This window comes from Crocodylus siamensis, chromosome 12, assembly GCF_052110815.1.
Source record: "Crocodylus siamensis isolate JL-2025a chromosome 12, ASM5211081v1, whole genome shotgun sequence".
In the NCBI taxonomy this organism is placed as follows: Eukaryota; Metazoa; Chordata; order Crocodylia; family Crocodylidae; genus Crocodylus; species Crocodylus siamensis.
This window is the reverse complement of record NC_143406.1, coordinates 26,987,989-27,001,367: the sequence shown is the minus strand read 5'-3', so window position 1 is coordinate 27,001,367 and position 13,379 is coordinate 26,987,989. Positions and strand designations below refer to the sequence as shown.

General features: G+C 44.9%; 1 protein-coding gene across 6 annotated transcripts in view; it reads right to left on the bottom strand.

The window, feature by feature from the left end:
* Positions 1–232: 232 nt before the first annotated feature.
* Positions 233–13,379, bottom strand: part of TBC1D24 (TBC1 domain family member 24) — a 51,486-nt gene continuing 38,339 nt past the window's right edge. For all 6 annotated transcript variants that reach the window (XM_090023862.1, XM_090023861.1, XM_090023865.1 and 3 more), the window contains 4 exons: positions 8,541–8,604; positions 6,732–6,827; positions 5,768–6,002; positions 233–4,390 (listed from right to left, as the gene is read on the bottom strand). In XM_090023862.1, the coding sequence (XP_089879988.1) occupies positions 4,236–4,390; positions 5,768–6,002; positions 6,732–6,827; positions 8,541–8,604 (550 nt within the window). In that variant the 3' untranslated portion in view covers positions 233–4,235. The remainder of the gene's footprint in view (positions 4,391–5,767; positions 6,003–6,731; positions 6,828–8,540; positions 8,605–13,379) is intronic.

Genomic DNA, 13,379 nt, shown 5'->3' with positions numbered 1-13,379 from the left:
TTGCAATTCTCTGATAAGCCACCACTGTAGCAGTCTTCTCAAAAACTGGTCTGTAAGCTCAGCGTCAAGAGCTCTGCATGGGGCATATGGACCATGACTGCACCAAGATCCATGAACCGGGATAGATTTGTTTTACTCTTTAATTGCACAGACAACTTTGTCACCAGAAATTCCCTCAGGTTACAGAGCTATGGCTCCCCATTTAAAGAGAATGATATATATCATTATGTACACACACACACACACACACACACACACACACACACACAAGCATTTACTGAGCAATTACAAAAGCAGCATATGAAAGAGAGAACTTTGTACAGTCCCGTGATAGATTATTGCAGCTTCTCGGCAAGAGCAATGTTCAGACACAGAATGCACAAATACTAAATTGGTCTTTTAGGATTTTTTCTTAAATACTTGCCTTAATAGCATTTTTAGCACCAACTCTTGCAAACTGATGCTGATGGTATTGATATGAACAAAGAAATATAGTATTAGATATGATCAGCTTCCCTATCCATCTGGCAGAAGTTACTTCTGTGACAAGTTCACAGGCTTGTGAGCCACCATTTCCAAAGCAGGATTCATGTAACAGGACCTTCCCAGCACAAGGCCCACTCTATATAATGGCTTCCCTCCCCCCACCACAAAAGTGCTCCAAAAGGTAACGTTTATATTCCCTTTTCAACTGCTAAGATGTTTCCTTAGAAACTACTAGCCACAGACATCCAACACACATTGTAATGACCTCCTTTATGGAGACTTAATTTTAGCTTGCCATCTTTCTGCAAATGACTACCTATATATGTTCTAAGGGTTTATTATGTGCGAGGGTTTAGAAGCTGCTATTACCCTGGTTTTTTAAGGGGCCTGAGAATCAGGTGCCTAAATCCCATAGATTTTTGGTAGAAATGAATGCCTAACCTCCTTCAGGTTTTATGGAAGAAAAAATCATGCTAGTATTTCTAAAACCAGGTTTGTCACACCAGCTTCTTCTATTCCAGCTTTTTCATGGGTCATGCTTCCACCCAAACACTCTGAGGGAAGAGAGGGAAGGGACTTTTCAGACATGATTTGAGGAGCAAGGTAACTATGACACAAACTCTATTGCTATGTACAGTAGAGGTGGGAGGGAGGGAGAAGTAAAAATTAAAACACTTCTGCTGATCTCTGGCTATATTTTGCAGACAGAATAAAGTAAAGTGAATTGCTTTAGGCAAAATTCCTTTGCTTTTGCCAACAAACAGCTGGAGGGAGAGAGCAAACTGTAGACAATCTGGGAGGACGAGGGCCAGGGAAAATATATTTAGAAGATCCCTCTAAAGATATCTGAATGAATCCTTTGCCCAAGCAAAGATGATAGGGTATTATTAAGTTACAAAGAGCGATATGGCATTTACTTTCCAATATCTGACAGGCAGAAGGCAGCACTTGCCAGGAGCTTGTAAAAAACTGTATGATTGTCAAGGCTCTTTTCCATCAATAGTAACAGGTGCAGTTGGATTGTATCAGCTGCTCCCAGCTCTGTCAAAAGATGCATTAACCACACTGCACCACCTCCAGGCCACTGCCTTTTCAGGCCAAGTACCAATCTGGAGAAGTCTTATTTTGAGAAGCAGACATGAGTTAAAGGCACCAAGGGGATTTTTACATTGCCCACTACTGAGATATGATCTATCCATGTCAGAGCAGTTAATGAAATGACTGCCTATGGAACACAGTGCTCACTTGTTTTCCCAGGCTATACTCAGCAGCATCACTGGAGAGCAGCAGCAGGTTTAGGAATCCTTCTAGTGATACCTGAACAGTGATCTGGCTGAAGAGGAGCCATCTGGAGCTCAACCTACTAAATATAAATCTGTCACCCTGGTTATTTTCTCCTTCGCTTTGGTAGGAAGTCCAGATCTCATTTCAGGGACTGGAGCCCTCCAAACTATCAGTGCAATTAACCATCTTGGGCAGGAACCATCTGGGAACTAGATGATTTACTCCCAAGACAAAAATTTGGGATATTGTACTAGGGACTTGAACTAAACTATGCCTGAACTAAACTAGTGAACCTTCCCTGTTCCTATTTCCAAGGATCCCTCCATTTCAGTGGGTGGAAATCTGTCTTCAAAGTGGCTCCTTGTACTGCCAGCAGGACGGTCTGTTTTCCTCCTCAAAAAGCTGGACACAAAAAGAAACAGTATTTTGAATAAGACATATTTGATAGCAGGCAGCTATGCACAAAATTTGTGTGCGCAACTTTTGCAGGGAATATGGACTATGACTGCTTGCCTTTGTAACCTATTGGTTAGTGTGCGGCTGAACTTATACTCCTTCTGGTAGGATTAAGGAGTGAATACTGACATTTCAGAACCCTGAGACTATAAGAGTGAACCTGTGCTTTAAGACTACCTGGAGGAGAAAGTCTTGGTTTAGTCAATTAAAACCTGGGAACTAATGTAAGCAAGGCGATAACTTCACTCACTGGACTCCTAGCTACATATGCCAGGTCTAAGGCTAGGTACCAGAAGCTTGCTCCACACAATACAGCTTGCATCAGGCATCTACAGTGTGCAGGAAGACTGAGCAAGCCAGTCAGCTGAATTGGACTCCTCTGTGGCTACTGGATTCTAACAAGACCTTGCTTAGCCCACTGAGCCACTGATTAGGACTACACATTTTGATCTTGCTTTATGAAAGAAATCCAGCATAAAAAATAACCATTAAGAATCCCCAGTTTAGTGCAGTCATCTAGATGTATATCTCCAGAAGAAATAGCATTCCCCCTTTCCTCCATTTAGTTAGAGATCTCCACCTTACTGGTGAGCTGTCTGAGCTATTTAGAGAATTCCCCAATGTTTTTGCTCATAGTGGTCCCCAATGGAGCATTGAAATGTCCTCCCCGCTACTTAGTACGTACCAGTCCCAAATCCAGGCAGCTAATTAAATCTCATGCAATGGGAAATCACTTTTAATCACTCAAGATAACAAAGCAGAGTTGGGGAAGAGACCCAGAAGAACTTAAGGGAGCAAGAGAAGCCTTTTCTGCCTTGTCTAACCTGCACCAAAAAGGCATTGCTAGCAAAGCAGTTTGCCTTTCACATGGAAGAGGAACTAGATGAAGCATTAGTCTCGCCTGGCAGACGCATGGGATAGAGGAACAGCATCCCCTACAGCCTCTCTCAGGAACTTGTACAATCCCAGGCATAAGACTGATATTGATAAGTATGCTTGGTTTTCTGCATCAAAAGAAGAATCACCTCACCGTATCAATTTCCCTTTAGAAAAATTACTGAGGTACTGTATTCAACATTGCCTCAATTTCCACCCCCCCACTTGTCCCACTGTGACAGTTATCACTTCCTGGTGCAAAGCCTCATCTTAGCTGCCATGACAAATGAAAACAGATGAGAATCTGTACACTGCATATACCCTGCTGATTTTAGCTGCCTGACCTGCAAGTCATATTATAATTTGAAGTCATTATGCTGATATGGAATAAGAATGTAAACAAAGTCAGCCCTCTGAGAAACCATTGTCCAGACAATACCTTTTACAGAGAAGCAAACTCCACAGGAAAATGAAACTAGAACACGAGCGGATATCAGATGCAAGGAAAAACATAATTAGCAATCACTGTTCCTTTCACAAGTCGAGGGCTTTTTTTAACTTGTTCATGAAGAAGTGATGAAAAGGACCGCCTGAGCCTGCCTGGCTATAGGAACTACAGTTAGAGTCTCTTTGTAGAAGGATACTGATCTTATAAACCACCGCCTTGTCTCAAATATTATGTAGGGTGTTCCTGCAAGTCGAAAGCTTGATATTACTGGCTTAAGTCAGGCACCGTACAAGTGCCATGGAGCTCTGCCAACATACCTCAGTTCCACTTAGCATGTCCTGGGCCTTAGACCTGAACTGCATTGGTTTGTGTGGTGATTCTACAATATGGACAGAATTCTGCTTTGGAGCAGACTGAAATCATCATATTCCCACTTGTTACTGAAAGTGGTATTTGAACCCAGGTCTCTAGAGGTAAACAGCTAAGGAATTAACCAGCTACATCATCTAGCCCTTTACTATTGCATCTTTCTATGCAACAAGTAAACAGCTAAGCCCTGCATTTAGCATGCTCTTTAGTCAGTATTAAATGATAATGAGCCCAAGATAACTTGTGCTAGCTTGGCTCTTACTTTACTATTTGTCTGTCTTGAGAATTCTGAGACATTGGAAGCTTGTTTGGGGGCTCAGACACTCAAGGTGTCCTTGAACCCCCATACCTCCAAAACAGAGATTTGGAAGTTTTCAGAGCACAGTGGCTGATTATTGAAGGTATTGCAGTGGCTGGTTCTCCCATGGTTCAGGTCTGCATCGAGGTAGAGAGCTTGGCCATCACCACCTCCTGCAGAGAGAGGAAGAACAAGTGTTAGACTGATTTCACAGATGCAAATTCATAGAAAAGATGAGAAAACCAAGAGCAGTTTTGCGGGGTGTTGGTTGAGTTGTTGAGCTGAGAAAACCAAGATTTGTCTTAACATTTGATTGCCTTTGTGATGTTTTTAAAGAAGCGTCCAGGCAGCTACCAACTTCAGTAACAAGAGAAAGAATATGGGATAGAAAAAGCCCTCAGGGAACATACTGGGCAATAAAGGAGTTGAGGGAAAGGAGGTGGGAGGGTTGGGGGGAGAGGGTAGAGTCCTACAAATGATAGCAATGGCACTAGTATGATCTTCTAGATGGTTGTAAAACAAAGTCTAAAGTAAACTGCACGTTGATGAGATTAGCTGATACTGATTTAGGACTAATCTGAGTGCTGGAATAGCCCACAGAACCTAGATGGACAGGAAATTCAGTGACCTGAAAGTAAACTTAACTTCATCAAGAGAGGTGTTGGGAAGGAGAAGAAAGGTAAGAGACCTTTAGGGCATAAACTAAATGAAAAGATGCTGTCTGGAGAGCAACAGTACAAGAAAGGATGTTAGACAATATATATATCACTTGAGGAATTAAGTGCAGTGGCAAGTCTTGTTCCGTGCTGGTGACTGAATGAGATAGGAATTCCTATGTACCCACGTGAAGACACGGGACTTTTTCCTCTGCCACTGCTACGCCTAACTATAGAGTTCTGTGATGACTGAGATGTAAGCATCAATTATCTCTAAGTTTAAGTAAGTACACATTCTAGTCTCCAACTGAGCTTGCATTGTGAACTGGTTGTATGCTGGAGAAGACCAGCCCACACAGGGGTGGCACGTTCATTACTGAACAGGAATTAGTAGACACTAGGTATCACAAGCTGGCATCTTAATCTGGGAGCCACTGGATGAGAAGCTATCTTAGCAGGTCCTTTCTACACATTTTACTGGAATTTAGGTAGATGACTACTTTATTATAGGCTATGATCATCCTTAGTAACACTGCAGATGCAACACTGCAGCAGCAAGTGTGTTGCTGTATTCTAATTTCTCTCATGATCCAACACCTCATTACTAATAATCCTAGAACAGAAAATTAGTAATCAGATACAAGGCAGGAGGAAAGCCAAAGTACACTCAAAAACCTTGCTAAATTCACAACAATGAATCAGTACTAAAATGTTCAGTTCAAAAATGCAATTTTTGGATGGAAATTTGGAAGACCAGGATTTTTCAGCCACTTTTCTCATTACAGCTACAGTGATACTGAGTGACAATAAAGCAAGAAATAGCTTGAACCACTATCTACTGTGAACATTAAGGAGAGATGTCAGAATGTCTGTACAAATCCCATAGAGACTTACCTATGATGATACACTCGGTACTGCCAGCCATAAACATAGAAGCCGTTTTGGAAGGCAAGTTGAAGTGCCGAGCAGCTAGGAAGGGGGAAAGGCGATCTGATGGGTCTGAGGGGACAGAACGGAAGGATGTGGCATTGGAAGCCTGTGTGGAATGACTCCCTCGTTCAGAACCAGCCATTGCCAGCTCTGGGTGTTTGATTATCACCCATTCATAGCGTTCCACTTCTGGCTGCAACTGTGCAAGAGAAGAGAAAGAGTTACTTGGTGGAAGTCCACTGCTCTAAAAGCTCTGAACGCAAGCCAGTCTTCGAGCCCATCAAGTATCCCCAACAGCATGTCATGGCAAGGGAGTTGGACAATATCCTTGAGTGTAACTGACAGGAATGATGCCAGATAGGCTTTTGCTTTGTAGATGGTTGAACAGGGAAACTAGGCTGTATGAGATGGTTCTTGAATTATCTTACTATTTGTGCGTTAATGTTGGGGTGACAATGTATCTGTGATGGTCCATAACAAATGCAGAGCAAGGATTTACAAGTGGTATCTTTTATTGGACCAACCCATATACCGGGAGGTACAGGTTCCTTACTATATACTATATGCTGTCTGGAGAGCAACAGTACAAGAAAGGATGCTGGGAGGTACAGGTTCCTTACTATACAATTCGTTCAATAAAAGGTATAACCTACAAAGAGTAAGAGGCAAGGATTTTTATTACATGTGCCTACACCTAGCCTCCCAAGAAAATATTTTGCACTTAGGAGGCAGGGTCTCAGCCCAAACTTGAAAAAGAAATCTCCCACAGCCTTTCAAAATGGGCCTCAATGACTAAGGCCACAAGAGCATGCACTGGATTAGAAGCTTGTTCACCTACCAATTCCAGTCCAGGTGCAAAATAGTGCTAGTAAATAGCTGTTAAAGTTTGGTCACTATCATTCAATACTGAGTAGCAGTAACTACTTACCCTGAACACAAAGCACTCTCCTGTCCCGAAAAAACTCAGCTTATTTCCTCCTCGCCTGCGCTCACTCCAGTCTGTTGATAAATATGCTCCACAGACCTAAAAACATGCAGTAAGGCCTTTCATCAGTTCTTATAGGAAAAAGGTATTTTAACCATTGATTCCAACAAAGCCCATACCCAACGGTTTCACACAGTCCAAAATTGAAAGTCTCTAGAGCCAGAGAACACAAATTATTTAGACAAACTAGCTTCTGAATTCTGAAGTGTTCATACTACAGGTATACAAGGGGCCATAAGTGCCACAGACAGAAATATCCTAGACCTAGCTACTAGCAAGAAAAAGTTACGAAAACCGAAACACTGCTTCCTTGTTTTTGTCTCCCCTAAAATCAAGAACACCAACTCAAATTATAACATGAGCACTGTGTAGCACCTGTCAACAAGTGATGGACTCTGAGAGCCGCGAGATTTTTTGCTGCCTTCTACTACATTGTGCACACTAGCAAAAAGTTTCCCACAGCTGAGCTGAAGACAACTGTATTTATTAGTATAGTCCAGGAAAGAAGGTTCCATATTTCTTCAAAAAGCAGAGTCAAAAAATGGGTTCAGAAGTTTGTTTTTGGTTATGCTAGCAGATAAACCTTCTACAGCACTGGGAGAACAGCTCCTGGTACTAACAAGTAATTTTGCCGATTAAACATACATAAAAAGCAAAATAAAGAGTACTCATATTCATCCCTAAATCTGCTCTGTAAAAGAGGCAGTGTAGAAGCCAGCAAAATATTTTTTTCAGTATTTTAAAATGTACTTAACAAGGGATGATGGCATCCTCTCAGGTAACTGATATTTGTCCTCCTCTTTCCATCATGTCTTGCATCTAATGGGGGGAGGGAGGGGGAGGTTGGATGGACCAGCAGCAGCTGTGAACTTTGACTTACTAGCGCTCTATAGATCAAGAAGAGAATGACACTTGATCAAGGCAGATGTACTCTCCCCTTTCCGTTAATATAATGGAAATCACATCGGCTACTAATCTAGCTGATATGGTTCTAGCTTTAGGAACAATAGATCAAATTCTACTTTTATTTGCATGCATGAAAACTCAGTGAAACTGAATCCCATGGCTTACAATGTGGCTGCAAATGAGTAACAAAGCAGGAAGTTGTCAACCATGGTGCCACAAGTCTTTGTAACCATCCTGCAGGGACATGAGCAGAGGCAGAAGCCTACAGGCTGGATGGGTAGGTGAACACTGTGAACAAATTTTTAAGAGCTATGAAGTATGTGACCCACAGTGTCTCCAAATGACTTCTGCTTCTGTGCAACGGTGCAGTTTAGAGCTCCATGGAATTTCATTAAGGTTTTGTCACAACCATGAGATCAGCAGTGTGATTTTTTAATATCAAATCTAATACTTTCCATCCTTTTGAGAACTGCAGGACATCTTTGAGCAAAATAGTTTCTATGAAGTATGAACATCCAGGTCAGTACAATCCTACAGCCTCTCACTGTTTTTCATCATTACAAACAGAACGCTTACATGAAAATGTAGTCACCAGAATTGTGTGTGGAAGTGCCTGCAGTCCTGTACCACTACCACCATCACATTAGGATTACGAGAGAAGGGATGCCAGCCTTGAACAAAGGTTCTAGGGTTTATAATTGTACAAGGTTTACAGGAGATATCCCATGATAAGTGAAGAGCACATTAGATACCTGAGTTTGAAGCATATGGCCTTATGAAATGCATTTGTAAGCTGTCTCCTCCTTTTCATTATAAACTGCTGTCCATGGCTTTCATTCCACTCACCTCTTTGGCTGTCGTCTTGATCAGGAGAAGAGTTGGCTCATGTCCCTCAATGTGAGAATAAAACCTGTTATACACATATAAAAAAGATGGCTCCTTAGTTAACTAAGCCACTAAGTTACTAGTTTGTTAATTCCACATGCAGTCTATGTTGCTAGACACACTATTTCTCCTAACTCAGGATTGCTTTTTAGTACAGAAGAACAATAGCTGGAGCAGAATACCTATTGCAAATGTCGCCAATAGTACAATTCAAATGATAGCAGAGATCTCTAATGAAGATTAGAGGCCTGACTTGCTACTGCTTAGCACCTGGCATGGGAATTTATCCTTGTGTAAAATGGGTGCAGGACACTACCAAGTGACAACAGTGGCAGTCTCTACTCACTTCACACTACGTGAAACAAAGGAAAATTGAACCCTGTTGTTGATCCCAGAATGCTGTCTCTTATGAGGCTTATTCCCCACCCCTCACTCACCTCTTCTCACAGGCCCACTATGCTGGGCTAGAAGACAAGGGCAGAAAAATACCAGTATTTCCAGCTGTTAAAGTCACTACTGGGTAACCTTTTGATTCTAACTCTTTGGGGCACTGTGATATACATGTATCTAGGGCACTAGTTACTGCTATGACATCCTCACCCTGGACTTTGTCAGATGTACTTTTGAGATGCTCCAGGATGTTCTCACACCTTCTGGAGTGCCATTCAGCTCTGAACCCCTCTCTGCTGTCTTCTGCTTGACCACTGAGAAGAGACCGAGATGCTCTTCAGGTCATCTTCCTGACCAATGGTGCCTCAACTTTACCTGACTCACCTAGGAACTGACAACTCTTGGCAGAGATTTTGCCAGGTGGAAGAATTACATGCTTTTCAGGTTATATGCTCAAAAATATTTTGCCCTTCTTTAGAAAAGGCCTGCCTGTATGGTCAAATGCTCCAAAATCTCTGGCCAAACACTTAAATCACACTTACCACTGACAATATTGTTATTGTATTTACTTGATTAGAAGAAGATTCCTTCCACACCCCTTCCCCCCATTTAACACGGGAAAAGCCCTTTTCTTTACAATTGAGCACAAGGTGACTGGGACAGGGAAGCTGCTGCAGCTCTGGCCCTGGGGCTAGAGCTGGAGGGCAGCTGCTGCTTGCTCCCACCCCCACTCCCTCTGCGTGTTCTGCCACTCCTCTCCTACAAAGACTCCCATCTAACCTCTCTCTCTCTCTCCTCCTCTGCACTGCTTCTCTCTCTCCCCTTTGCTGCACTCCTTACCTTTGCTCCTTGCAGGCAGGCTCTGTCCCTGCTCCAGCCTAGGGCACAGAGCATGGCTCCAGCCCAGCTCTGTAGCAGCATCGGTGCAGAGCTGGCACTGCTGTTCCAGCCACTCTTGTAGCAGCAGAGGTGGGGAGCCAGCATACATGGTCCAGCTGGAACAACATTGCCAGATCTGTGCTGCTGCTACAGGGCCAGACTGAAGCCCTGCTCCATGCCCCAGGCTGCAGCAAGGACAGAGCCCATGCCATGTAGCAGAGGTAAGGGACAGGGTGGAGAGACTTTGAGGGGGGACCTGAGGCTACAGATGGCAGAAGCAGCGTTGAGGCAGGAAGGGTAAACAGGGGAAGAGGAAGTCAGGGCAGCCTGAGGCTGCAGGTGCAGGCACAATGGGAGATAAGTGTGTGTGGGGGCAGCAGGTAATAAAGGGCAAGCTGCCTGCCTCTTGCTGCCTGCACCCCCCACCTCCACACAGCCCTCTCTGTCCTCCACTGCCTGCTCCATTTCTGCCCCCCACACCTGCCTGACCCCCACCCCCACTCTACTGCCTCTCTCATTACTAACCCCCTTATCACCTGCAGCAGCTGGGGGGATGGGATGTTTTCAGATGATCCTCCAATAATTACATTCCATACATGGACAATTATAATTAAATTATACATTTTCCATACGTAGAATCTAATTACTGGGAGGGATTGGCTTACATTCAGGGTCATTTTGTATTCAGTATATACAATAGTAAGTTCTCTTTTATAACAAAAATATTTATTATAGAAACAAGAGCAAACAAGAAATCCATTGCTATATCTTGCAATATAGGCAGATACAAGAATGAACAAACAAAAAGAAATATAATCTGATTTTACTCTGTATCATACACCTTTTACTCAGTGCAACAGGTCAGAAAGCAGCTCCTGCCTCGTATCTTCCCTGCAACTTCTCATCAGCCAAAATACCCAGCTTGCTGGAGGAGAGACCAAAACACTTTATGGCCAGGAAACTTTAGAACAAAACACTTGCTCTCACAGCAAGTCTTAAGTATGGTTTCTTATCTGGCCATTTACTTGCACTGAATTCCTAGGGAGCTCATACTTGTACACAACTTCCTGCTTTCCAAGGGGGGCATTTTTTCTTTTTTTAACCAGACCAGGAGTCTTTTTTATGACCATTTATGATCATGAGAATATCCACATCCTTTCAGATGCATCCCAAGGATACCATCTCTCACTTAAATGTCCTTCCCTGCATAGCCTGAATAGCCAGGTGTTCTCACTACAGGTCTCTTAAAATGTAAATTCATCATTGTCTGGAAGAGCCTGGCTCAAGCACCTCAGACCACATCTGCAGGTGAACATGGGTTCACAAGAGCTTGTGCTCCATGTGTTATAACCAGGGACCCTTGTTTTCTCTATTACAAAATCCCAAATTCTCTGCATAAAAACCCCCAAATCCATGTTTTTCCATGATTAAAATGAAATACAGAGAGAGAGATTATTTGAACACAATGTCTTATTGATATATTTACAACTAGCCAATTGCCCATCAACAATATGGGGGAGGGGGGAGCAGTTTGTTGGGGGGGGAAGCTATGTGGGCCTACCCCCTCTGCCTGACCTGTTCCTCAGTGGGGAGGAATGGGGGGAAGGGAGAGTGGGACAGGGCTGAAGGGCAGGGAGAAGCCAAGCTGCCGTGGTGAGGGCTCTGCAGCCGCAGCAAAGGATAGGGGTGCGGGGTGGCTTGGGCTTGCACGCGGCACTGCCGCTTACCTGGAGGCCCGTTATGGTAGTGAAAGCCACTGCCTCCAAAACCTCCCACTGCTGCCGTGGAGCCGTGCTCAGAGCTGTGCAGCTGGCTGCTGGGCACCAACGTGGTGGTGGCCGGGTGGCACGCAGCCATCCCCACCACCACCTAGCAGTGCGTCGCTGCCGCTGGCCACACAGCTCCAGGCACGGCTCCATGGTGGTAGCAGGAGGTTTTGGAGGCAGCGGCCATCACCACCGTAATGGGCCTCCAGGTAAGCAGCAGTGCCGTGTGCAAGCCCAAGCCCCCGCGCACCCCCATCCCCCGCTGCAGAGCCGGCCACAGAGCTGTGCTCCGGCCGCATGCCAGCCTCCCTCTCCCCCGGGCAGGTGGCCAGGTGGCATGTGTGCAGCCTGCACATGGTGGGCACCACCACACGTCATCCTGCATTGCTTGCCAGCAAAGCCTCCCACAGAGGGGCACCTCTACCCTTACCCCCTGGCCCTGCTCCCAGCTGTGATGCGCTGCATGGGGCCAGCGGCACCCCCCTGCTCCCTCAGCCCTCAACCATCTTCCCCAGCCCTGTCCCACAGCCCCCAAGCCCCACTTACCTCTAGGATCTAGGGGCGAAGGGCATGGTTTCGTGGTAGCAGTGTTTGCCCGCAAAGCCCCCCTACCCTGCACGCAGATGCTACTGCAGAGCTGTGCAGCTGGTTGTAGGGCATGCAGCTGAATGCAAGCCCCTCTGTTTCACCCCCGGGCTGGGTGGCACATATGTGGCCTGCACACAGTGGTTGCCACCACACTGCTCCTGCCGCACCCTGCGTCACTTGCCCACAAAGCCGTTCAGGTGGCTGTGGAATGGTAGTGCAGGGCGCAATGGCAGAGTTGCGGTGGCAGCCTCTGTGTGCGAACCTCCTGTCAGGCCAGCTGGCCAGCTGGCACGTGTGTGGTCCACAGAGTAGCACCCCCTGCCCTCACCCCCCAGCCCTGCTCCTGGGAGTGGGCACAGGGGCACATTCCCCCCCCCCTTTCTTGATCTACTCCCCCAGCACCTTCTCTTCCCCCCCCCGCTCTGCCCCTTCCCCCCCACCCCCCACACTTACCTGCTGGGGTAGGTGTCAGTGTCTGTGGGTCTGGGGGGCTGTTGCAAGGGGCAACAGCAGCACTGGGAGAGGCTGTGGGGGGCCTTTAATTTTTATCACGGATTTTGGGTTTTTAAGTCAGAGAATTTGCAATTTTTAAATCAGAGAAAACCAGGATCCCTGATCATAACACTCTGCCTGATGATGAATTGCTCCAGGAAATGCTGAAGAACACTGAAGGGCAAGCCTTGCTAGTATGGTTCATGCTCCGCACTGGACCCACTATTTGTTTCTCTCAGTGATAAGCATGCACTTAATAGCTCCCATTCTTATGTCATATTTGTAACTCTTGCAAACAATGTAGTTATCCTTGGCTCTGCTCCTTTTACCTGATGTTATTATTGTAAAAGATTTTTTTGCCTTGGAGACATAGCTAAATTGTAGCATATTTTGACCAACTGAAAATGTTGACCAGTTCTAACCTGTAGCATTTTAACACACTTTTAAGGGTAAAGGGAACTACACAGGAAGCCACTGTGAAAACTTCTTTATGCTGCAACTAGTTTTGAAACTACACATTTGGATTTTAAAATCCACAACAGTTTCCTTCTGACACTAACCTCTTACTGCTAGGAAATTCCTGACAGTCTCACACTGTCTCTTAAAATACCCTTTTCAGATTACCCTTTGTCTTCCTTCTTTAAAAAAGCAGCCAATCCATTTGTTGGTATTGTGTGAAAGATGA